At 52.0% G+C, this 25,762-nt stretch overlaps 3 protein-coding genes across 5 annotated transcripts; 1 reads left to right on the forward strand and 2 right to left on the reverse strand.

Moving 5' to 3' along the window:
• Positions 1 to 317: 317 nt before the first annotated feature.
• LOC112894759 (metal tolerance protein 7) lies at positions 318 to 6,073 on the reverse strand. 3 transcript variants are annotated; one of them, XM_025962562.1, is made up of 6 exons: positions 5,899 to 6,073; positions 2,052 to 2,167; positions 1,692 to 1,937; positions 1,341 to 1,421; positions 1,014 to 1,244; positions 318 to 901 (listed from the first exon to the last, which is right to left on the reverse strand). In XM_025962562.1, exons 1-6 carry the CDS (start codon positions 6,056 to 6,058, stop codon positions 557 to 559), a joined length of 1,179 nt encoding a protein of 392 aa, XP_025818347.1. In that variant the 5' UTR covers positions 6,059 to 6,073; the 3' UTR covers positions 318 to 556. The 3 variants fall into 3 exon arrangements, with proteins under 3 accessions (XP_025818347.1, XP_025818348.1, XP_025818349.1); XM_025962563.1 differs by lacking the exon at positions 5,899 to 6,073 and adding an exon at positions 2,979 to 3,589; XM_025962564.1 differs by lacking the exon at positions 5,899 to 6,073 and adding an exon at positions 2,814 to 2,952.
• A 3,078-nt stretch (positions 6,074 to 9,151) lies between these two features.
• Positions 9,152 to 10,033, reverse strand: LOC112894134 (protein NEGATIVE REGULATOR OF RESISTANCE-like). Its single transcript, XM_025961751.1, has one exon. It carries the CDS (start codon positions 9,901 to 9,903, stop codon positions 9,511 to 9,513), a length of 393 nt encoding a protein of 130 aa, XP_025817536.1. The 5' UTR covers positions 9,904 to 10,033; the 3' UTR covers positions 9,152 to 9,510.
• A 10,045-nt stretch (positions 10,034 to 20,078) lies between these two features.
• LOC112891396 (alpha-xylosidase 1-like) lies at positions 20,079 to 25,600 on the forward strand. The gene is made up of 3 exons (XM_025958241.1): positions 20,079 to 20,565; positions 21,033 to 21,691; positions 23,436 to 25,600. The coding sequence occupies exons 1-3, from the start codon at positions 20,330 to 20,332 to the stop codon at positions 25,331 to 25,333; spliced, it is 2,793 nt and encodes a 930-aa protein (XP_025814026.1). The 5' UTR covers positions 20,079 to 20,329; the 3' UTR covers positions 25,334 to 25,600.
• Positions 25,601 to 25,762: the final 162 nt, after the last annotated feature.

A 25,762-nucleotide genomic window follows, 5' to 3' on the forward strand; every position in this document is an offset into this window, starting at 1 on the left:
TTTTATTTCGGTTTACATATTTATTTCGTGCCTTTTGTTACCGGTCAAATATATTACTTTTTGTACATAAAATCGCATGCCTCCTCCTCCTTGCATATGAACCAGATCAACTAGACCACACGATTGGTTGCAAATAAACATAATAAAATGTCAACCAAATAAGTTTAATGGGACATGTGCTGCATACTGGAGGGTAGAAGGGACATTTTAAATGTATGTACAAAGCTACAATGCAATTTTAGCGACTCTTTGCTGATTTGGCACGACACGTGGCATGCCACATAGGACCAGCGACAAAATTAAGCTTAAAAGATATGTTTGAGGATTAAAATGGTCATTTTGATAGTTGAGGGATCAAATTGAGCCTTGGGTGAAAGTTCAAGGACAAAAATGCCTATTTCGCAAAAAAACATCTAGATGCCCTTTAAGAGTTGAGGGCTCAAGAAATGATGTTGCATTTCGTCTTACAAATACTTGTGGCATCAGATCTTCAGCAGCTCTGCTACAACTGGTCTGAGCTCTGAGTAAGAAAGTAGCCTAGCCACTAGCCAAGCCATCAGACCTCGGCCTTGTGCTCGGGCCGGTGCGTGAACTCGAAGTCGACGTGAACGAAGGCGCGCTCGACCTCCGGCAGCTGCTCCAGCTTCTCCTGCAGCGACTCGCCGATGTCGTGCGCCTGGCTGAGCGGCATGTCCCCCGGGAGCACGATGTCCACCTCCACGAAGTAGTGGGTGCCGAAGGTGTAGGCACGCACCGTGTCGATGTGCCGGATCTCCTCGTGGTGGTTCCAGATCAGGTACGTCAGCTTCGTCAGGTACTCCGCCGGCGCCGACCTGCCGATCAGCGTGCCCACGTTCTCCAGCACCGTCCGCGCCCACGTCGTGATCGTGTACAGCGCGATCTGCAGTTTTTTTTAAAAAAAAATTGTTCACCGTTCACAGTTACTATACTGATGGCACTGCTCTAACTCACGATCGATGTTCAGATGATAGCTGTGTTGGGATTTCGCTCACCAGTATGGCACCAACTGGATCCATCCACCATTTGTACCGGACGGCGAGCAGCGCCGCGACCAGGCCGACCGAGTTGGTGATCACGTCGAAGAAGTGGTCCTGGGCGTAGGCCCTCACGATCTCGTTCTTGAACGTCCGGCAGTAGAGCATGAGGAAGAACTTCACGACCGCGACGGAGGACATGCTGCCGACCATCCAGAGCTCCTGCTTGCGCTGGAAATTCGCGTGCTCCTGTTCGTTTGGCCATTGCACGAGATTACCGTCAGCAATCAAATCAGAGATAAGAAGGTATGCTGTTGTGAGAAAGGTAAACAACCGATCATGTACCTGCGTGATCAGCTGGCGACCTGATTCGATCAGCACTTGGAAGCCAAGTGTGCCCATTACTGATGCGAAGACTATTATCCCCTACAACAAATGTCAAATTATTCAGTTTGCCTTGCCGGGAGCAAAAGTCAACACTGAATGATCCAGGAATTCAGAACAACACTTGTGTGCAAGACTCTATCCGACAAAAAGAAGACGCTTCGACAGTAAACTGATTCTGAAGAATGGACAATACCACGATTTTTCAGAACTGCGCAGGTTTTCTTTTGTGTTGCAAAACAGAGATCATCTTAAAATCACAGTGCAAAATCTACCAAAGTAGTAATTCGGTATGAGGAACAAGGTTCTTACCACTGGCTGCATGCGCCTCTTCCCAATCGGGTAGTTGTACTTGTTCGGCTTTTTCATAGCGTGCGCCGTAAACCAAAGAATGAAACCTGACAGAAGGTCCAGTAGAGAGTCCAGCGTCGACGCTATTACTGCCATCGATAAACTTTCGGCAGAAGCAACGACTTTTGTGACAAAGAGGATCAGATTGATTATATTCGACAGGTTAATAGCAAATCTTTCGCTCTTTGCCAGTTGCCTTAACTCTTCCTGAGAACCAAAGAAGAGGATTCAATCAGTATCTTGCAATGAAAAACAACAATGAATGTCTAGATGCTTTTTTTGCATACTACATTACGGAAAATCTGTAGAATGGACTTGCACCTCGGAAGGACCATTCTGATCTGAGCCACCAAGTTCATTCATGGTCTCCATCTCGCTGAAATCCTTCAGTAGATTCTCTTGTTTCTTGTAATACTTTGCGATCTTCCTCTGCTTCCCTGAAATTTGGAACTGAACAGTTAGAGGCGATGAGGTGGTGTACTACAAAACAGAACATGAGGGGAAACATTGATCAACCGAAGGTAACTTCAGCACCGTGTTTCAACCAAAGGATTCAGCACGCCTATATCAGCTTTTATTAAGGGCACGCAAAGCAAAATCACACCACCTGACTGTACACATGTTCCAGCATTACCATGCCAGTGGGTTAAGATGACAAATGCATTTTAAGAAGCCTCTTTGCTTTGAAGGCAAGTCTGAAATACGGTGACAGTAACTTGAGATGGGTCAATTATTTATTTAACAGTTAACAGGCAGGAGCTAGGACATGCTGAGGGCTTGTTGATAAGTTATGTCATTCAGCTGCATATGGTTCCCGGAGACTAAGAGAACCCATGTGCAGCAAATCGACGACTAAGCAGAGGCGACCAAATTAAGGAAGTGCAGTTTAGAATAGGCGTAGCATGGAACATTCGAAAACAAAGACTTGTCGCGATCTTATTTTCGCTACAATATTAAACTGCACTGTTTTCTTGCTCCCAGAATCAGAGTAGCATCCAGGTTGTAGAAACAAAATTAGTGGCTGCACCATGCCTAAGGCAGCAGTATGGCGTTTCAGCTACGTAGAAAAAAGAACAGCTCTACCTTCAGAACCAATGCTATAATTCACAAAGCCCCCGAAAGATCCATAGCGACGAGACGTGTGATTTTCCGTCTAGAAGGTACAAGAAAGGTCTTGGCGAAACCAGCGCAAGAAGGGAGGGGAAGCAGACGAAAGAGACAAGAGAGATTGGGCGTGCGGCGGCGCACCGTGCGAGCCGCCGAAGATCCTTGCGTAGAAGGGCGTCTGGCGGTGGAACCGATCTGGGACGTGGAAGCCGCTGCCCATGCGCAGCCGCCACGACCCGGTCTCCTCCCCGTCCTCCCCGCTCCCGCCGCCGCGTCCCTGGTGGCTCGGGCTCCCCATGGCCTCCTCCCGCGTCGGGATCAACCGGCTGCTCTGCCTAGTGCGTGGCCGCGTGCAACTCGGCTCTACCGCTCCGCCGCCAATCTCTCCCCCCAACCGCCTCGGAGGGATTTATATCTTGTCAGCGAATCCCCCGCCCGTCGCCCGCGTGCGCGTGACCCGGAACTGGAAGGTGCGCGGCGCAACGGAACGTTTCGCGCCGGCTTCCCTCCTCTTGCCGCATTTGAGTTGGGCTTGCTTGGGCATGGCATGGGCTTGCCGGCCGCGTGTAGTGTACGTTGTACGTACAATCCCGATGCGTCCTGGGGTTTCCTGATCGCGCCGGCCGCCTGCTCTCGTCGCCGCCTACCTGCCGTCGCCACGGTATCGGTTTCCGATTCCGGGGGAGAGAACGCGACGAGGCCACGGCGCGGTTAGGTTAGCGGAGCCATCGCTCCGGTCTGCTGCTCGTGGAGAGGACGAGATAGAGTTGGAGACGGCACGGCAAGGTGGGCGGACGAGCCCGCCTGCCCAACTGGCCGATCGCCCCGTCGGAGTGGACCACCTTGCTCGCCAACCGCGCCGACGTGGGGCGCCAAGTGGCTGCCGCACGAGAAGGCGACGCGCGCGCGCGTTCCGCGCACTCAGTCGGCGCTCGGCCTCGTGTCTGCAGCGGCGAGCGGAGGCCGGACGCCTGTAAAGAGATGCCTCAGAAGAAACCGTGCAAAGATGTGAACAAGATGGCAACGGCGACTGCGCCGGCCGCTGCCGCCGGAATGATCCCTCCACCACCGCGGTCATGACACGACGACGGCTGAGTTATGCACCGGGCGGCGCAGTAGCTGTGTGGGAACTTCCCCCCCGGCAGACATACATCATCATCAACTTCGAATGTCAAGTTGGTTGTAGCGAGCTACTACTATTTTTCTCCGTAGCGCCTTGCGAATCCCCGTGGATTCTGAGTGCAGATCGACTGGTTCTTTTTGAACGCAAAGATCGACTGGTTCCATCCGTGGGAACTTCTTGGAGGTTTCGGCACTGAAAGCGACGACGGTGACATATGGTAGCTTGCCGAAAGCAGATCGTTGCGTCTTGCTTAGTTATCTATAAAGTTGTGCAGGAGTAGTTGTATATCTTGTGCCAGCACTCGCGTCATGCAGCTGCCTTAGCTAGTTCCTGTTTGCGGTGCACTCCGGATTAACTTTCGACCGCCTTTCTGAAACACCTAGCAGCAGGGATGATCTTACCCAAACCACATTTGACTACTCAACTACTCCTAGCCTTCTGCTTCAGCAAAAATACACGAAGAAAACCTAATGGGCTTCTGCCACTTCTACCTTTCGGTGTTCTACACGGATCCCTCTTTGACTCCTGACAAAACCTTTGTTTGCTCGGACGAAAAGACACGTGCGCCGCCAAATCCAGGGGACGCTGCCGAGCCGCGTGCGTGCAGCCGTGCAAGTGAAGCGATGATCCTGCATGCCGCGAACGTGGAAGCAGAGGAAGGCCGGCCGACGCAGCGGGCGAACATTACATTCTCGTTGCGTGCCGGCCGAGGTTCGCCGACAGATTAGTGGATTTGTTTAATTTGCCACCGCACGATTGGATTTCTCGCTCTAATAAGCGACGACGTCATAATTAATCGCCTTGCGATTGCCAGGCTAAAAGGAATAGTTCCCGTAGATATGCCCTCGGCCGTGTCATGGCTTGCAAAACAAGGCTACGCTTCAATTGAAACGCCGCCTTCAGGTCGGGAACAACAAGAAAAGTGGTGCTATTAGTATAGGATATTGGTCTAGCTTGCATTTTTTTCAAAAAGAAAAAAAGTTATAACTTGCATGAAGCTGGAGACCCCACACCAGAATTTTCGTTCCATTTCTTCCCTCTTCAGCAAGGCCAACCAAGGTTAGAAATTTCACATCCATCAGTACAGTTACTGGACTCTCTCTCTCTTTTTTTCCTCTGTTTTACTTGTGAGTTCTGACCGACTCTGAGTACGACTGCTTTCTGGAGAATATATGTATGCTCAATGAGTTTGAGACATATATAACAAAACTGTCATCTTTTAAATACATAAAAACTGTTCTTATCATTTTTCATCCGTTCAGAGTGTCGATATTCAGGACACCTGATGAGATGGCAGAGTGACTCACTTTTTGCAGCTTAAAACGTAAAAGTATTTTTTTAAAAAAAAAATGGACATCAACGAGTACCAAAGGACACCCCAGGTGTGCAAATAAGGACCACGAATAAATAAAAGGGGGCTTAACTCGTGCATGCAACAGTGGCGCTGATGCCTCCTTTTTTTTTCCTCTCATATTTGCTTTGGTGTCATATGATTCTTTCCAGTAAGTAAGTAATTGATCAATGCAAGGGGCTTTTGATGCATGCTTGGCTGGTAAAAAGTGGTGATCGGGAAAAGATCTGAAAAGTATATCCAGTCCGCCTGGGACTGCACTAGGCAACATTATATTGTAGTTGTTGTTAGTTTTTACCATCGCCGAGGCCCGCCATGATCTTTTGGTGCTATTATTAGCTTTGGAGTTAGTAACTGAGATCACTAGAGAATAGCGTTCCGCCTAGTGCTGGAGGTTCCAGTCAGTTTCCTCCCAACTGGATCGGCTTGTCACGACACGGAACCGCGAACGCGAAGCGCAGCGGCGTCGCATGGCGATGGGGGAACTAATGGTAGCATGTAATCTGCCATTAATCTGCCGAGCTGAATGGTAACGTTGCAGGACAGGCGGAGGCGGCGAGAGGAGGAGCAGGTTGAGTGGGGGGTACCGTGGCTGCGGAGGAGGACCCTGGTGACGAAGGGCGGCTCCTTGGGCCGCTCCGGCATCTGCTGGAAGTCGCTGACGTTGAGCCGCCACGACGCCGCCGGCCCCGCCGCCATTTCACCCGCCGGCGGCGGCGCCGCCCCCTCCTCCCTGCCCTCGCCCATGCCGCCCCGATCGATCGATCGATCCGCCGCCACGAAAACCAGCAAACTAAGCAACGAACCAACCGACCGATCGAGGTGTCTACGGCGACGGAAGCAGAAATGCAGAACGCATGCGCAGCCGCAGGGAGAGATGCGTGGTGCGGTTTATAGAGCAGTTGCCGGTGGCCGCAAATACAGAGCATGCGCGCACCGGCAGGCGGAGGGCGCGCGTCCGTTGCCGCTTTTTTTATGCGGGAGCGCGGGCGGGGCGTAGGCAGGCTGGTGGCCAGGGGATGGAGGGCGCTGGCGCGAAGTGGCGCGGTTGGGGCTTCGTACGTGTGTGTTGTGACGGCTCGGTGGGTTTGGTGCCCCGCGCCTTTGTTCCCTAGCGCCCCGTCCGGTCGCCCTTGTTGCCGAGCTGGTCGATTCACCGCACGCACACGGACTCGATCGGGTCACCAGACAGCCAGCCGATCAGCTCATAACCTCCGGCCTAGTAGTTAACTGTCTCCTGTACACGCATGGGGCGGCTAGCTAGCTAGCCGACGCGGCAAAGTGGGAGGTGATGCGGAGGGATCGGAGGGAAGGGACGTCATCTATCACGGCCGTCTAGACCTCCGGTGCTGGCCGGCCGCCGTGTGGGCGTGGGCGGGCCACGCACTCTCGCCTCGGCGCGCCGGCGGCGTGCAGTGTGCCGCACGGCGCACGCGCGCGCAGTGGCTTCCACTGGCGGAACACACTAGAGGCTAAGCTGGATCCCGGTCCTCCTTTCAATAAAAATTTCTAACCTCCTGGGCACTCCGCAAGAAGTACGCAAGATTTCCAAACCCTGTGAAAAAACAGCGTGTGGTTGTCGAGCGTAATAAGAGTATACTTTTACTTAACTGTAAAATTTAGAGGTTGTGAATATTTTTCCTGCTTCCTAACCTGTAAACAAAATCACATGCGGAATTGGAGTTCTGGTCCACGTTGCTGGCCCATCTAGCGTCTAATAACCTCTTGGGCCGCGCGAACGAAAAATCTGGGCTGGGACTGCAGCAGCACTCGGGTTCCACCCCGTTCTGGTTCTAATTTCTTTGGATCGCACCGTATCATGGCCACGATGTACTGTATCATGTCGGCCCGATTCCTGATTTCTTGGGCTGCGGTCACTCACGAGCCGCCGCCGCCGCCGTCGTCCTGGACACCCATACATGTGGGCCTCACCCTCACCGATGCAGATGATGGATGGATGAGGGTAGGGCCGGGCCGGGGGACCCGCCGCGACGCGATGGGCAGATGGTGGCCGCCGCACCGCACCACCCATCCAACAACATACGCGATGGAGGTAGCGTTTGCCTCAGAGATGAAGGATCTGCGAGCCCCTGAAAATTTCACCACATCTCCATCACTCTCGACACCACTCGCTCCTGCTCCCTGCGTGGAGGCCACATCAACCCCGGAAACGAAGCTATCCTACTCCTCCCGCCGTGGCGTCCACTCGATGACTCGAAATATCCGGCGCTCGCCGACGCCGAGGCCGACCGAGCCAGGCCACTCAAACTCATCCGGCAGACGCTGCCGCTCGCACGAACAACTCGCGGCCCGGATCAGGAGGCTCCGCTTGGCGCCTCCGACCACACATGCATCTCCCGCATGGCCACCTGTACACATCCGCCCACCGCCTGGCGTCATGCGCCGACGTGCGCCTGCTGGCGTCGGCGCCGCCCAACGCCTGCGCGTAGGCGGCACCGGCGCACGCACAGCCATGTGCCCGGCGACGACGACGACGCTAGCTGCTCTGTGTCTACTATTCAAGTCTGCTGTTATCCAGTAGTACCAGCAGCAGCACGTGGTACTACGGGGCGAACAGCGCAACGCATGCGCGCGCGTGCGCGGGACGCGACGACGGACCGGGGGGCTGGGCCTCCCCGTCCGCCATTGACCGACCCGACCCCTAGTGTTACCTAGCTCGGTCCCCGTCCCCCCCCCTGCGGCGTGCACGCTGCTGCCATTGTGCGAACCGCTTGACCCGTGCATATACATGGTGGTCGTCGCTGGTCTCCTCATCTCCTCGTCCTCGTCGCCTTGTCTTATTGAAATCATCAAACTGGCGACGCTAGCTCCTCGGTCAGAGATCAAGCTTAGTTTGCTCCGAATCAATCTTAATGTAGGTAACCGGGCAAGCAACCGGTGACGACTGACGGAGAGCGTCCTTTTTTTGTGCTAGTTTTGCGAGACTCCACGCCTGGTCAAGAACAAATCGGGGGTCTCGGATTAGTTTGCCCACAAATTGCTTGACTCGACCAAATTTGGTCCACTTATTTGGCTCCACGCGAAACCTTACTTAGTTTTTGATCGAGCCGTAAGCCACAGTATGATGTAATGTAAGCACACTCTGGATAGAACGGATATTACTAATTACTGGTTAGTTGCAGCTGCTCCCTGGAGATTAACCCAAAGAGCTCTGAATTGGAGACGGACTGATGGAGCTGTGACGACTGAGGGTGACGAAGTGGTTCCTTTATCGCTAGCTGCAGGAAAGGTGGTGGAGTGTGGAATACATTCTTCCTCCTTCCACGCTGGCCCTACAGTGTTTAGCGAAAGTAGGATTAGGCTCGGCTATCCTGCCAAATTTGCTGTCTGCATGGGAACGGAATGGCAGCCGCGGCGCACTCAAAAGTGTGCCCGCAAAGTCAAGAGCCTTGTACACATGGGTCACCGGGACAAGTTGTACTACTAATTCAGAAAAAGAAATTGAATAATTTAGCAATAGTGAGGATACAGGGTACGCGACTTGAGCGTGCTATGATGGTGCGGTCTTCACGGGCGTACTACTCTAATCATATATTCATATCCAGCCTTGTTTGACCGGGATACGCACAGTCAGGCATCTCGGTGGTTGTCGTTGTAGTAGCTTCTAGGCTGTCCTAACAGGATGACGAGTAACCTCTCAAATCGGTAAGACAACTGGACAAGAACCCCAGTTTCTCCAGCACGGAGAACTGCGAAGAAACAAACCCTGACGTCGAAGAGCTGTACTGAATTTTTTTTAAAAGAAAACTGTAGGCAACTTTTTGAGAGAAAAAAAAAAGACGCACTATCGTCAACAGGCACAAGTTAATGCGCATCGGAGATCAGACACAACGAATAACAAGACATTTCTTCACGTTTGGACGGTACATTAACTGCTGGGATTAACAGGCGTGCCTACAACCCATTAACCGGTCTCGCCTGCCCACGCGGGAGAAGGGAGGGAGATCCAGCCATCTAATTACCATACCGATTTACCGTTTACATGGCGGGTCTTTATCAGCGAGGAGGGTAACCACTAACCACGGCGCCGCGGGAGATGCAGATGGCAGATGCCGACCACCGCCCCGGTGAGCGCTCACCGGCCACCACCCAACAGCGAAGCTGACGCGGACGCCCACGCACGTGCTGACGTACGTGCAGCGTCCCCGAGACTCCTTGGCGCGGTGCAGCGCCGGGCGCTACGCCGGGACGCGCGCCGCCCGCGGCGTGGCCGGCGCCTCGGGCTCCGGCTCCGCGTTCAGGTCGAGACCGGCGCGCGGCTGCGGCGCCGGCGGGGCGGCGTCGGCGGCGGGCTCGTCCGGACGCGCCTGCGCGGGCGGCGTGGCCGGCGGCGGCGGCGGGGTCGCGAAGTCCTCCCAGCAGAAGCTGGGCCGCCACGCCGGCGCGCGCGGGGCGGGGCGGGCGCCAGCGCCGCAGATGCGCCGGGAGGCGTCGCGCATGCGCCGGAGGATGGCGTAGAACTCCTCGACCTCGGCGTCGGAGGCCTCGTCGGCGGCGGCGGGGGCGGGGTCGGCGCCGGCGATGTCGGTGGCGGCGCGCTTGCGCTTGGCGGTGGCGGCGGTCGCGTCCATGTTTGGCCTCACAGCGTGCGGGGCAGTGCGCGCAGAGGAGCGGGCATAGGAGGGCGCGTCTGGTGGCTCAGGAGTGTTTTGGAATAAAAGAAAAAAAGGCCGGTGGCTTATAGGCAAGCGAAGGGAATAGGAGGGCGAAAGGCAATTGTGCCGGAATATTTTTCCTTTTGAAATTTCTGCCAGGGAGTGGTCTTGTTTTTCTAAGCTGGGATCAAGTGTTTTTAGCTAGTATTATTTGAGGGCGATAGTGGCCAACTTCTTAACTATCGATTCGAAGGCACCACTACTTATCATTTGATTTGAAACGGTTGTGCCCAACAAACTAACATGTATCATTCAAGCACTAAAGTTGAGGAAAGGTTCCGTGATCAACTTGGCGTTGATGGTTGCTTCGAAAAATACATGTTAGTGTCTACCCTCGACCACCAAGCTGAGCCATCCATTCTATGCGAGTTAGTCATGGATGAGTCATAGCCATCAGGTTGACCCATGTATGAATTGAACTAATTAGTATGTCGTAAACATCAGAACGGATGTAGTAAAAGTTAATAATTTTAGTATTGCGTATAATGTGAAATTGTGGTTATACGAAACCATCGTAGGGCAACATAACCTTCTTGGACTGTTGAAGCCAAAGCTTGGGTGGATGGGCTCGGAAATTTTGGGCTTGTGACGTCTTATCCAAGCCCGGATAACGTTTCCTTTCTATTCACCCGGGCTCGGACCTGGGCCGGGCTAGAGATGCTAAGATGTAGCCGTGGACCCACCACTGGGAAGGTTTGGCCGCCGTACTGTGGGGTCTCCAACATTTCACAATGCATGGTACAAACGCTAACGATGGTCCCATTTGTGTGCTCGCAGACACGTACTTGGCACTCACCAATTGATCGAACCTGACTTGATTCCTTTGCCAAGGATTACGAACAGAGGCCCACCCGCCAACACTGACAGACTGACTGCGAAATATCAGTAGCCTACTAGCCTCCCTGTGCAGCGTCACGTCCCCTTTGCCCGTCCGGACCCCCAGAAGCGGCCGGCCGGCTAGGCGTGCGAGCAGCGCGTCGACCGTCGACGGGCTCGGGGACTCCGCCCCCCGGCTGCCGGCGCTGACGTCACGGAACGCCGTGCCCGCGCGCCACCCGCGCGTCACGGCGGAGGTGGACACCGCTCGCTGCTTCCTCATCGCGTTCCCCCCCGTTAGTCAAGAAAGTTGCTTTCGGCGCCGGCAGCTGCGTGTCCGTGTTACGTCAGTCGCAGACGTCCTTGTTGAACAAGGTCAGTGGCTGCAAGTCGCGACGCTACGTGGCAGTGCGAATTACTTGGAAAATTAGGGGAATTTCTGTTCGGTCCTTTGTGTGATCGTGTCCTCTCGATCGTCTCATGCTGTCACGCATCCCATCCGGACAACGATGATGCCATCTGGTAGCTAGTACAAGCTAGTGGAGGAGGAGGCCACTGGAGATCACGGAAGGCCAAAGCTATAGGCTATCGCGACCGACGGCAACAGGCCAACAGCATCTGGCCTTTGAATCGTGAGACTCCGAATCAGCCGGTACTAGCAACTAGCTTACAGTACTCACCGTGCTCCAAACTATTTCCTGATGATTCCCTGCTTTGTCTTTGATTTCTCGATTCCTTGGAGCGGCGATGGAGCCCTAGAGGACGCAACTTTGTGGACAATTTGCAGGGAAAAGAAATAGAGTAAAAGTTGGCGCGCATTCACTTGGTTGGGAATCACTCAAATTTTTTCCAAAGCATCGTAGTAGACTGTAGATGATGCGAGAGGCTAGCGAAATTCGGTTTCTACTTTCCAGGGGACTTCTATACCTCGCGAATTTGGACGTTGTTTGGGAGGAAAACGAGTTCATTAGTGAGGCTGTTAAAGCCGGTAAAACTAAAATTACCCGCTTCATCCAATTTCTACTTCATTTTAGCATGGCATATAAAACAACTTCACACTAGGTAACCTCAATTTGCAGAAAATAGGTGAAGCTGAAGCCGAAATAAGGGTCCGTTTGGATACTCACCAACTAATGATTAGCTATAATTGATAATAGTCTCTTTTAGTTAGCTAAACATTAGCTAACTAGCCATTAGTTAGGGATATTTGGATCCACCAAGTAATTGCTAATTGCTAATATCGATAGACCATGCTACCCCTCTATTTCTCTGCGCAAGGAAAATAAACACAAGGGGTATTGGGGTAGGGATAATATGGTCTTTTGACGGTTTTAGCTGGGATTAGGTAGGTTCAATCAGCTAATGAGACTCTACTATTTCGATTAGCTAGATAATCATTAGCTACTCCACCTTGAATCCGTAACAGCTAAATTTATCTAGCTAACTATTAGATAGAGGATCCAAACAAGATCTAAATTCTTCCAAATAAGTTCAATAGCACACCAACCTGCTTTTTTCTAAATGCTGGTACCAATAGATGGATGCGGTACCTTTTAAGATTCTGAGATGCTAGCTTCCTGGAAGCCCTCGTGCTAGGGCCATACCGTACTATAATTTAACAAGCAAGTGGGGGGAAATAGAAGGGATTTTGGCCACGACAGATTGCTCAAATGCCCAACGTCAGTGTCAGAATAGTTGTTGAACGGACAATTATTGTTACTCAGAGGACCAACCAACTTAGTGTTTTTATACGACCCGACCACCGTATGTGTGCTGCTCTGCGCGGTGCTTCCCGGACCCGGAGAAGACTTTCTTTTTTTTCTGAAATAAATTGGACAATATTTGCAGCGACGGTTTCCTTTCAGCTTGTGCCCGTCCACGAATTCCACGGAATCCTAGCGCTTGCGAAAACGATTTCAGTCGCTGGATGCACAGTTTAATGGTGCAATTATCAAGATTAAAACTAAATAACTATGCTAGATAAATTTTATGGTGATGAAACTTCTCTCTTCCCTTTCTCTCACCTCATAATATTAGAAAAAATGATGATGTAGTATATAATTTAATGCTATGAAATCCTATGCAGTCTAACCAAGACCAACACTAGTGGGTGATTTCATTTCGTTGTTTTTAAAAGTGCCACATCAACAAAATATAAATAAAACCATAGATAAAATCGCTCCACAATATATTGTTTCATATTTGCTATTTTATAGTCTCTCATCACATTTAATTCTAAGATTCGTCAAGAGTTAGGAACTGTGCATATATGGTTTCATCTAGATAAAATCTATCTCATCTCTTCTTATTAATTCAATAGCACGTCATCTAAAATAGTGATATGAAACTTTATTTAATATGCATAGAACTCTTATTAAACCATTGTGCAATGGAATAGCCGGACCTGCAACCGCAGCGACACGCGAATCGGAGTCCGGCAGACAGAGGGGCGGCCGCGGCTGACATCAGAATGCTTTCTTCAGTGCGCTGTCGTCACCGGCGCCGGTGGGCCGGACATCAGCCCGCACCCTCCCTCTCTGCTCGGGTGGGCCCCGCAAGAACCCATCCACGAGCCGGCTCTGTCGTGAGTCGTGACCTTGACCGTGGACACCGAGTCACTGACTGGGTCAAGGTCTCCTTAAACAAGTCGTGACCATCCCAAGCCAGACACGTCAGGGTCTGTTTGGATGAATGGGAAAGAGAAAGATAAAGTGCAAAACTTTTACTCTTTTGCACTTTTTTTTGCACTTTTGGATCCAAACACCCCAAAGTGCAAAAGGGCAAATGCTATCGTAATTTTGCTAATTATGGATTAATTAGGCTTAATAGATTCGTCTCGTCATTTAGTCCTCATCTATGTAATTAGTTTTTAATTTAAACTATATTTAATACTTCTAATTAGCGTCCAAATATCTGATGTGACAGGAGCAAAAATTTTACCATTTACCCTTTTACCATTTGGGGATGGATGCAAACAGGCCCTCAGTGCGGGCATCCGGCGAGGACAAGTGGGCAAAGCCAAATCGAAAGCACCCACGATGATCACCGTATATTCGTGTCGTGGTACATCCATCAGGCGTCGCACAAGGTGCTCCCATTCTTTCTTTTTAAAAAAAAGAAGGTGCTCCAATTACGCGACTAGTGGAGCTGGATCGGGCACGAGAAATGAGCGCGAACAGACGATACGCCAGCGGGAGGCCGAAGAACTTTCATAATATCGACGAGAGTCACGAGACAACGAGATGGTCAAACGTAAGGGTTTGTTTGATTTCTCGGGATTAAGGTTTGGCTCCGTTACATTGAACGTTAGACATCAATTAAAAGTATTAAATATAAGTGTATATTTATATATAAACAGAGACTAATTCGCAAGACGAATCCATTAAATATAATTATTTCATAATTTAACAATATTATGCTACAGTCAATATTTACTAATAATGGATTAATTAGGCTTAATAAATTTATCTCGTGAATTAATCTTTATTTATACAATTGATTTTACAATTAGCTCATATTTAATCCTTCTAATTTGCATACAATATCTGATGTGACCCATACAAAATATTAGTCTCCGGATCCAAACACCCTCTAGATGTGCACCGGCAAGGTCCTTCTTGATCCAAACACCCTCTAGATGTGCACCGGCAAGGTCCTTCTTGCTCGTGGTGGTGTTGCTCGTACCAGTAGATTTGGATTTGATACTGACTAGCACAGTGCCCGTGCAGTTCTACGGGTAATATAAATTTTATCTAAATCTATATAAGACTGTTAACTTTATACTATTTCACTCCGTGTATATAGGGATGGCAATCGGGTCCACGGGTTCGGATGCCCGTCGGGTTTCGGACCCGATGGGGGTGGGTCTGGGTGCTGTTTTTCACCCATGGGTCTACCCGAACCTGACCCGTTTAATTTCGGGTGTGGATTCGGGTTTTGAAAAAAAAACCCATGGATGCCCACCGGGCGCCCGAAATTTAGCCCATTACATATTTTGGTCCATACACATGCATCCAGCCTAACAAAACTTCACAAACCCTAACTCCCTACTCCCTCACCCCCTGCCCCCTGCCCACGCCCCGCCACCACCCCCGGCGCCGCGGCGCACCCCTGCTCCGGCGGTCCGGCCACCCCTCGCCCCCGGTGGCCCACCAGGCGCCCCCTGCTCCGGCGCGCCCCCGCGCCCGGAACCCCCTGCTCCGGCCCCCCGCGCTCGGCGCCCCACCCCCACCGGCACCCCCCCCGCCCCGCGCCCGGCGGCCCCCCCGGCGCCCCCTGCTCGGCTACTCCGGCGGCCCCCTGCTCCGGGCACCCCCATTGCTTGGTTGCATATTCGATTGCAAAACCCGATGGGCACCCGCACCCGACCTGAAACCCGACGGGTTCGGGCGTGGGTGCAAAATTTCACCCATGGGTGTGGGTGTGGGTCTAGTTTTCGACCCGATGTTATTTTCTCATGGGTCGGATTTTGACTCCACCCGACCCGAACCCGACCCATTGCCATCCGTACGTGTATAGGCCGTGCCGTGACTGCGTGAGGCATTGATTGTCCAGATTCCGATTAGGATTTCGATTGTGTCTGATTAGAATTTCAATTGATTTGTGCGGTTCCAATTTGGATTCCGATTGACGGATAAAAAATTATTACTTGCTTTATAAATAAAAAAATAAAGATTGAGCGCACTAGTAGTTCGGATCTTCCAATCGGGAGAACAAAGGCGTCTTTCTGAGTTAGATCTGCTCGTAGATTCGATGGCTGCTATTATCTTTGCGACAATTGCAACGGAGAATATTATATTGGTGTGTCTCACCATGTCACTTACTGCGTTGAAGAGTTATATAAGAAAGTCGAGTCTGCATTCTTTAATCAGTAGCACTTGCGTTGAAAGCAACTAAAGATAAAAACATACTTCTTCCCTCGTCATTATTATTTTACCTCCTCGTAAAATATAGTTTTATTTTTCTTGAGAGCCGATATCATCTTTGCATTCCTTAGTTGCCGTCGTTCCTTTTTTGGCTGATGAGCTGGTACGGTGTGCTACGTCCAACACAAGTGTCCGGTAGTCGGTAAATGACGAGAACAGTCGGAGAGTATAATTTTTTTTTACTGAGAAAGCGATGTGAAGTAGATGTTACGGTACTTTAACCGGCGCAATGAGTTGTCACGAGTCACGACGTTGAGTTCTCCTAGCTCCACGATGGCACGAGGCGAGGTCGGTTCCTTTCCGGTGTCCAATTTGAGCTCACCGGCGCCTCAAATCTGCACGACTGCACCTCTTGTGCAGCTTCTTGATGATGTTGCTGGATCTGATGATGCCAATCCCTAATCAAATCGACGTCATTTGGGGACTGATCGACCGGCTAGCGTGGGCGCATGGCACCGAGGGGGAGGGACAGCCGGATGGCCGGACAGGCACGCGCAGGCGCACGGCGGCGAGCTCGCGACGGTGGGAGAGAGGAGGGGCGCGAAGCACGAACGATTGCGCCGACGGCGCAGAAGCGGAACTGCGAGCTGGGAGAAGAGGAGTGGAGAATGGATGGACTAGTTGGGATCGGCACGGCACGTTTGTGGTAGGACTTGGGTAACAATTTTTGTGTCCGGTGGAGCGAACTGCATCGCCAATCTGCAAGGTCGTCTGCGGTTTAGCTCTGAGAAGGGCCACGACATTGGGCTACATGGGCAGCCCGTTTCCCAGTTGAGCTGGTCCATGGTGAGACAACCCGTTTAACACCTGTTTTGGGCCTCTGGGCCACGTTGTGGGCCTGCCTCCCTGCTGCTGAACATTTCATGGAATTTATGGTTCCACTTCCACGGACCAAACGCAACACGCGTCCATGTGTCGTCTCTTTTCCATCGACCATTTTTTCCTTCCTTTTGTGAAGGGCCTACAGTCTTCGCCAACCGTTTTGGCTCGTGCACGGTACAAACAGAACGGCACGTACGCAAGACGATACTCATAACACGAAAGGTGGCGGTGTGCTGTGTACCGCCCAACAGCACGCCCATGGCCTGGCCATCTACGACTCCGGCAGAATCTGCACCGTCGCGCGGCGTTCACACAGGATAATGTGGTCCCGTCGCTGGCGCGCCCGACGATTCATTGCGGAGCAGAGCAGTGTGGTCCCGCCGATCCGTGCATGGCGGATGGCCTGGCTGGCCGCACGCGCTGTCCCCAGGAAGAAAAGATCCCGGCGGTGTCCCATCCCATACGGCCATGTGGGCAGGCAGCACCGGCGGGGCCCCGTGAGCAGGAGCACGAGTGAATGAACCCTCTCGCCTCCCGCCTCGCACCATGCGAGGGCGGGCCGCGGCCGTGGAACCGGACGAAGCCCCGCCATGGCCGTGCCTGACGGGAATAGTTGGGCCCGACCGCCCGACCCGTGCCGCGCGCGGCCACGCGGCGGCGTACGTATTTATTGCTACTAGTACACAAGCACATGGACGATGGATCTACCGTCTACGCGTACGGTCGGTGCAGCTGAGCCCGCCCCGAAAGCGACCACGCGCTGGCGTCCTCCGTCGGATCCGTGGCGCCTGCAGCGCTCTGTTTCCTCCCTGCGGCGGTGTCACTCCCTGGTCGGACGCCGCCGCCCCGCCGTATCGGACAGGCAAGGTGTTGCGTCGACCTCGAAACGATAGGGTTGTGGCAGCGTGGCTGCCGCCTGGTAGTACGTCAAGCAACAGTGCAGCGGGGACGCGAGCAGCTAGTGCGGGTCCATGTGCGAGCGAGCCATCACTTTGCTCCGCAACGGCGCATGCGGGCATCTTGGAGCAAATCTCGAGCCCAATCATGCGCGTGCGCGAGCAAAAGGATCTCCGGGAAGAAAACCACGCGGCAACGATCCCCCTCCCTGAGTCCCTGTGATGTGGATCCATGGGAGCACCGAGCACCCAGGCCCTAATCTTGCACCGCGTGCTTGGTCCGGTGGAGGCTGAGAACGACTACCGATGTGCCGGCCGCGGCCACGCGAGCCTGCCCGGCGCCGTGCCGGCAGGTGCGGAGGGAGGCAGGTCCCGGTGTCTGCTCTCTCCACTCCGGAGGCTGTTGCTGGGCGTGTCGCCTTGTACCGCGCTTCCCTGTTCGCTGCTTGTCGATCCGCCAGCTTGCCCCAACATCTGGCGTTGCGACATCCGTCAGCATAAGATTCTTAGCACGAGCTGCGATAAACAAGCTACTAGTTGCCTTCTAAAGCAAAACTATTCTCGATCGATGTGTGAGCAATCATGCGTGCATGGCCTGACCGTGAGAGCCGAGCGAGAGGGCGGAGGTGAGGTCGGCTCTGGTCCGGCCTTCGTGCCCATGAGGTCGGCTCTGGTCCGGCCTTCGTGCCCATGAGGTCGCCAGGAACATCGCCTGATTCACGCAAGTCCAAGCGCGCGTGACGTTGAGTGGAAAAGTTGAGCAAGCGACAACGGCCGCGGATCGTGGATGGATACAGATACGGACACGCAGTCGCGCGCTGCCCGCCATGGCGTGCTCCACCAAACCGGCCAAGATAAGGCGCGGCGCCCATGTTCCTCGCTCCGTGCCGCTCTCAGTTTCAGGGCCGTGAGAGCCTTCCAAACAAAACCCTCCACGCGAGGCCGTCAAGACTGAACTGCCTAGTCGTTTCGTACGTGCCACTACACATCGTTCAGAAACCAGGAAGTACCGGCATTTGCACGTAAACACCTTGCTTCCATTTCGTACCAGCGGTTCATACGTCCATGTCAATGTGTCATCGGTGGGTGATCATCTTCCCGGTTGCTAGGCATGAGTGAGCTGCAGCAGCCTGACAAGGGTGCAGTGCATGTGAGGACTGAGAGGTTGCGGCGCCTCGAGAACGAACATGCCTTTCGGTGCGCTTTGCATGGGGCCGGACTATCACCCTCTGCTTTTCGGTGATTATCTACTTGTTGAGTAGCGTGCGCGGCAGCTTTCTTCTCTCTCTCTCTCTCTCTCTCTAATCACGAAAGCATCACATCTTTTCAGTTCCTAGAAGAAAGGGAAACGCATCTTGTTGTCTTGTACTGGCGCCACCTCTTGACCAACTTCTACAGATTCTGTGATCACTTGATCGTAGTTCAGTACTGCTACTGCCATGCGTGAGGCTCAATTTAAGCAAGCGATGGATATACTAGTAGTGCAGGTAAAAATCAGGTGAAGATGGGCTAGTAGTTTTTTTATCTTCTTTTTTAAACTGTGCAAATTATTTATTACTCAGTGTTCAGGAGTTGTCAAGAGTTCATAAAATTCGCGAGCGATAGCTGAGGGTATCAATTAACTCCACGCACACTTTTGGATCCAAGGATACATGCACGATTTACCGAGGAAGGAATTGCATATGTTTTGCTTTTACATCATAGATGCCGTACGTCGAATTTTAACTTCAATGTTTGCATGTGTACAAGCTGCCACGGGTTTCAGCTCGTGGTTTTCTTTCTGAAAGTTTTAACAAATATGTAAAGCTCTCAACTAGTACTATTGGTCATTCTATGCACTTGGGGAGTGTGAAATGTCCATGAAAGTCACTGGATTTGGATATGCTCCTACATCAAGTTATATCTAATTGCAACCAGAACAAAGCTTTTTATCTAGTTTGTGATATCTCAGGACAGTTTTGGAACAACTTATTCTTAAAAGAAGCTCATATGATTAAAATTCTATAGAAGTTTTCCCACGTGGCCCTTTTGAACAAAGGACCGAATATCCCAAAATCTTATGCAACGGCTTAGTAGAGTGTTTCAGGGAACCTAACGTGTGTTGAAACCTATTTTCTTTGTGTCTTTATCTCTCCTAAATTGCTAGGTTGCTGCTGCCCTAATTTTCTTATGTTGCTGCATCCCATTGGATTCAAAACGGTAAACTACAACCCATTACCTATTCACTGTTTTTATTGTTCGTTTTGAGAATTCTCCGTTCCAGACAAGCTCTGATATTCACGTTTTGAAAGAACAAGACCCAAATGTGAGCTCAAACTGCAGAATACATGTATTTATTAATAGAGTAACTAGAACAAGTTGGCGTCTAAGTCGCCTTTTCGGCGAACTAAATTTCGACCGTCTCCGGGCAGTGTATTAGTACATTTTTTGTTTGAAAACAGATTTCCTTTTCTCTTGTTGAAATGAGTAGGAAGAGTGGAAATCCTCTTTTCTAAAAGCAGCAGCTGAGATTCCGGTCTTTGCAAATCATCTGGGCCCACTATCCAGTGATTGGTGTTTGCATAGCATTGGAGTGGACATGGAGCCTATAAAGGAGGAAAAGGTTCGGTATCCACTGAGCATGCCACTCAATGCATGCAGAGCTGCTCTCCGTCTCATCTCAGCAGCCAGCCACTGCTCCCTCCCCGCCATTACTCTTACTCGTATTCACTACCACAGACAGAGCTGCAGCTCTCCCTTCCTCTCTCTTCTTCTCTCTAGGCATCTCGTCTTCACTGTCTCGCACTTCACGCTGCGGCCCAATGCCCACAGAGTAGCTGTACAAAGGGAGCTCGTGAGGGAGGGAGGAGAAAAGCCAGTGGAGTGAGAACAGAGCAGCTCGAAATGCTGTCATTTTCCCATTCGCCCGTCCTCTCCTACCTCCTGTGGTGCCTTCTATTGCTGACCTTGGCAAGCAGCAATGGCGCGGTTGCCACAGCGAAGCCGCAGGTTGGGTCCGGCTACAAGCTGGTGTCCCTGGTTCAGCTGCCCAACGGGGGAGGCCTTGTGGGCTGCCTGCAGGTGAAGCAGCGCACCTCCACCTACGGCCCTGACATCCCTCGCCTCAGGCTCTTTGTCAAGTAAGAACACGCTTCGCTCATCCCAGCAACAAATCAATTTTGTTGCACGGTGTTCTAGGAATCTAGGTTCTGCTGATTGCCTATCAATTGGTGTTAGCATTCTTGTAGTGTTGAGGAGAATATCTGTGGTCCCCTCCCCGACGAGATGTTATGCTAGATTTCACGCCTACCAAATTTAAAGGGGATAACCCCAGCATTTCAAAATTGAGCTGCAATACTGCTCCATTCTTTGCATCCTTCGTGTCCTTGTGATGCCATCTGACAATGAGTTTAACTGGATATACTCATGGTTTCCAAGTATTATAAGACTCGCCATCACAATCTCAGAGTGTGCCCCTGATGAGTGATGAGTAATGTCATGTTCGAATGGTTTCCCAATCATGAATTCCAATTATTCTAAGACCTTCATGAGTGGCGATTCAAAGAAGAACCCTGAGGTAATGTTCTAATGGCGCAATGCTGTGCAGGCACGAGACGAGGGAAAGGGTGCGCGTGCAGATCACCGATGCAGATAAGCAGAGGTGGGAGGTCCCCTACAACCTGCTTCCGAGGGAGCCAGCCCCACCCGTGACCGGCGACAGGGTCACGGGCACCCCCTTCACCGCCGCCGAGTACCCCGGCGAGGAGCTGGTGTTCACCTATGGCCGCGACCCGTTTTGGTTCGCCGTGCACCGCCGGTCCACCCGGCAGCCACTGTTCAACACCAGCGCCGGCGCGCTGGTGTTCAAGGACCAGTACCTGGAGGTGTCCACGGCGCTCCCCAAGGACGCCGCGCTGTACGGGCTCGGCGAGAACACGCAGCCGGGGGGCATCCGGCTGCGGCCCAACGACCCCTACACCATCTACACCACGGACATCTCCGCCATCAACCTCAACACCGACCTCTACGGCTCGCACCCGGTGTACATGGACCTCCGGAGCCTGGGCGGCCGCGGCGTCGCGCACGCCGTGCTGCTGCTCAACAGCAACGGCATGGATGTGTTCTACAGGGGGACATCGCTGACGTACAAGGTCATCGGGGGTCTTCTCGACTTCTACTTCTTCGCCGGCCCGACGCCGTTGGCCGTCGTGGACCAATACACGTCGATGATCGGCCGTCCTGCGCCCATGCCGTACTGGGCCTTTGGTAAGGACTGCTTAGCTCAGAGTCACTTAATTACATCTTGTTGTGTTGTCCTTTACCTATTGTCAGATTAGGATGATGCCCATTTGGTTAGCTAACTTCCAGATCGACACAATATTCGCTTAACTTATGATTAGCTAACTTCCAGATTGACTGGTAACGTAAAGTTTTATCAGATGCCATAGATGGATACTTAATTGTTGCTAGATTAGTTTGATACATTCGGTCGCGTATATTGTGGTTAGCTAAGTTCCAGATTGACCGATACCATATAGTTTTATCAGATTCCATAGATGGATACTTGACTGTTGCCAGATAAGTTCGATACATTCAGTTGCTTATATTATAGTTAGCTAACATTCAGATGTAGATCTTAGGAGACAAATGGCAGTCTATTTGCTGGACCAGATGACATTAGACAGCGATTAGCATGCGAGTAGTTCCCAATGGATGATTGCATCATGTGACCTCTTTGTAGAAAATAAAAAATCATGTAGTCTCTTTCAGATTACCAGTATCGTAAATATCCCCTGAAAATATTTTCCTACCCTTGCTATACACAAACAAATCCAACCTGTTTATGTCTCAGCAAAATGCATGCTGAGGATATGCATGCAATGCGCAAATATGCTAGCAAATGGAGTAGCTTGTTCTGAAGAAGTTCAGGACCTGAGAAAATCACCAGATAGCAATTAGTTTTTTTCCCTATTCAGATCTATTGCATTGAATTTCTTACAACGCATATTGTGTTATGCTTTCGCCGATTACTTTGCTTCCAGTACATGGAACTATGGCAAACATGCATTTTCTTTGGTCCAAATAACATGGTCTGTACCAAATGTTAAATATTTTGCTACAAACATTCATTACTTCCAGAGTGACTGATGCTATGGATGAAACACTGTCACTATGGCACACACTATTTTAACTTTGGGTCTTTGGAGATAGAAGATGGTAGTTTGCTCTGTTGATCAGTTGTCGTTGGACAGCGACAAGCTTGCAATATGTCCTATCCTCCAGTAGCTTAGTACTCCACTGACAGTGATAAAAATTGCATCATGTGAATTCGTACAAGCAGATAGAATACAGAAACTTTGTTCGCTTGTAATTGTAGCCTTGTACATCATAACAGTAACATACCTGGCATTCTGGATCTGCCTTGCTGGAAGCCTGGGAACTTTGCCATGCTTTATGAATTGCAAGTTGATCTCTGTATCATCTGTCAAGAATACAACTTCTCAAATGCAGCTTTCTTTTACAAGATAGTGGTCGCTAGTTTCGTCTCTCCAGTGAGGCCATTTTACCAATAAGGATAAGGTCTTCCATGTGCTCTGTACTGAACTACTGATCTTGCCCAGTTCATGGACCACTATGAAAATAGATCAACCCTGAGAAACTAGTCCCACTACAATTAATTTTGCCAATTCAGATGGTGCATATGAATTTCATGCCTATATGTTGACCAGATACAATCATCAATTAACTGCTTTTTTCTGTAAAATAGTGTTATAGTGTGAATGTGAATGTTCAGGTATGCATTGCTGTTGCCATTCCAATTCCAGACAACGCATTATTTCTATTTCCCTGTATCAATACTAGTTGCATTCTCAGAGAAAAGAAACTTGCTGTCTGCATACTGAAAAAGGCTACCTCTTCAATTTCTTGAATGCCCTATTCCGTGTGATCATAACTTCTTGTACTCTGAAAATTCTTCAAGTTTCTGACTACGCCATGTGCTTGTCTTCAGGGTTCCACCAATGTAGGTGGGGGTACAAGAACCTTTCAGTGGTTGAGGGTGTTGTGGAGGGCTACCGGAATGCCCAGATACCCCTCGACGTGATCTGGAATGATGACGACCACATGGATGCCGCCAAGGACTTCACACTCGACCCTGTAAACTACCCTCGGCCGAAGCTGCTAGCATTCCTTGCCAAAATCCACGCGCAGGGGATGAAGTACATTGTCCTTATCGACCCTGGCATCGCTGTGAACAACTCGTATGGTGTTTATCAGCGTGGCATGGCTCGCGACATCTTCATCAAGCTTGATGGGCAGCCATACCTTGCCCAGGTCTGGCCTGGCCCTGTCTACTTCCCGGACTTCCTCAACCCGAATGGTGTGTCGTGGTGGATTGATGAGGTGCGGAGGTTTCATGACCTTGTCCCGGTGGATGGCCTCTGGATCGACATGAACGAGGCATCCAACTTCTGCACGGGCAAGTGCACAATCCCGAAGACGCACCAGTGCCCAATTCCTGACTCGAAGACGCCGTGGGTGTGCTGCCTGGATTGCAAGAACCTCACAAACACCAGATGGGATGAGCCACCTTACAAGATCAATGCCTCGGGACAGACTGCTCGGCTCGGCTTCAACACCATTGCAACAAGTGCCACTCACTACAATGGCATCCTGGAGTATAATGCGCACAGCCTGTACGGTTTCTCGCAGGCCATTGCCACGCATAAGGCCCTGCAGGGGCTGCAGGGGAAGAGGCCGTTCATCCTGACGCGCTCCACTTTCGTCGGGTCAGGCGCGTACGCCGCGCACTGGACCGGCGACAACAAGGGCACATGGGAAAACCTCCGGTACTCCATCTCGACAATGCTCAACTTTGGCATCTTCGGCATGCCCATGGTTGGCGCGGACATCTGCGGCTTCTACCCGTCGCCGACGGAGGAGCTCTGCAACCGGTGGATCCAGCTCGGCGCCTTCTACCCGTTCTCCAGGGACCATGCCAACTTCGCGTCGCCGCGGCAGGAGCTCTACGTGTGGGAGTCCGTGGCGAAGTCGGCGCGGAACGCGCTCGGCATGCGTTACAAGCTGCTCCCGTACCTGTACACGCTCAACTACCAGGCGCACCTGACCGGCGCCCCCGTGGCGCGGCCGGTGTTCTTCTCCTTCCCCGATTTCGCGCCGTGCTACGGGCTGAGCACGCAGTTCCTGCTCGGCGCGAGCGTCATGGTGTCCCCGGTCCTGGAGGAGGGCGCCACCTCGGTGAGCGCCGTGTTCCCGCCGGGCACCTGGTACAACCTGTTCGACACGACGAGGGTGGTGGTGTCCAAGGGCGGCGCGCCGGTGAGGCTCGACGCGCCGCTGAACGAGATCAACGTGCACGTGTACCAGAACACGATCCTCCCCATGCAGCGCGGCGGGGTGATCTCCAGGGCCGCCCGCGCGACGCCGTTCACGCTGGTGGTGGCGTTCCCCTTGGGCGCCTCGCAGGCGGACGCGGAGGGCGCCGTGTACGTGGACGACGACGAGCGGCCGGAGATGGCGCTCGCGGAGGGGCAGGCGACGTACGTGCGGTTCCGCGCGAGCGTGCGCGGCAGGGCCGTGACGGTGCGGTCGGAGGCGCTGATGGGGAGTTACAGCCTGCGCGAGGGCCTGGTGATCGAGAAGCTGACGGTGCTGGGGCTGGAGGGGACCGGCAAGGACCTCGCCGTCCAGGTCGACGGCGCGGACGCCGCCGCCGTCGCGACGTCGAGCCCGTACTTCGCGGCAGGTGGCAGCGCGAAGCTGCAAGGGGAGGAGGGGGAAGGCGTCGAGGACAGCAAGAGGAGCGTCTCGGTGGAGGTCGGCGGGCTGGCGCTGCCGCTGGGGAAAAGCTTCACCATGACCTGGAACATGCAGATCGAAGCTTCCTAGGTCCAAGTTCTGCTCTGCTACTTCCTTCCTTCCATGCTCCATCGGCATGCGTTCGCTTAAGCGTCGATCCGTGTCTGATTTAGGTGGTAGATCTTGCCCGCAGCGAAGATTCTGAAAATTTGTGTGTCATCTGGTGGGTGCGCTGTGCAAGGAGCAGCGCATGCACTCGGTGACGCAGAATCTCCGATTTTCTTCTGGATTTTAAGCCTTTCCTGGAATAAGAATCTTTAACGTCTGCGTAATGTGATGAATGAACACTTGACGAAATGAGATGCAGCGATCTCGACTTCGAGAGTGGTCAGTGTTGGGAGAAGCGTTTATCCTATCCCGATTCAGATAATCATCAGTCTTTTTTTAAAAAAAAATCAATTATCATCAGTTGAAAAGACTAGAAATCACGTATTGTTTTTTTAGGGGTAGAAATCAGGC

The sequence above is a fragment of the Panicum hallii genome, chromosome 5, assembly GCF_002211085.1.
Source record: "Panicum hallii strain FIL2 chromosome 5, PHallii_v3.1, whole genome shotgun sequence".
Taxonomy (NCBI): domain Eukaryota; kingdom Viridiplantae; phylum Streptophyta; class Magnoliopsida; order Poales; family Poaceae; genus Panicum; species Panicum hallii.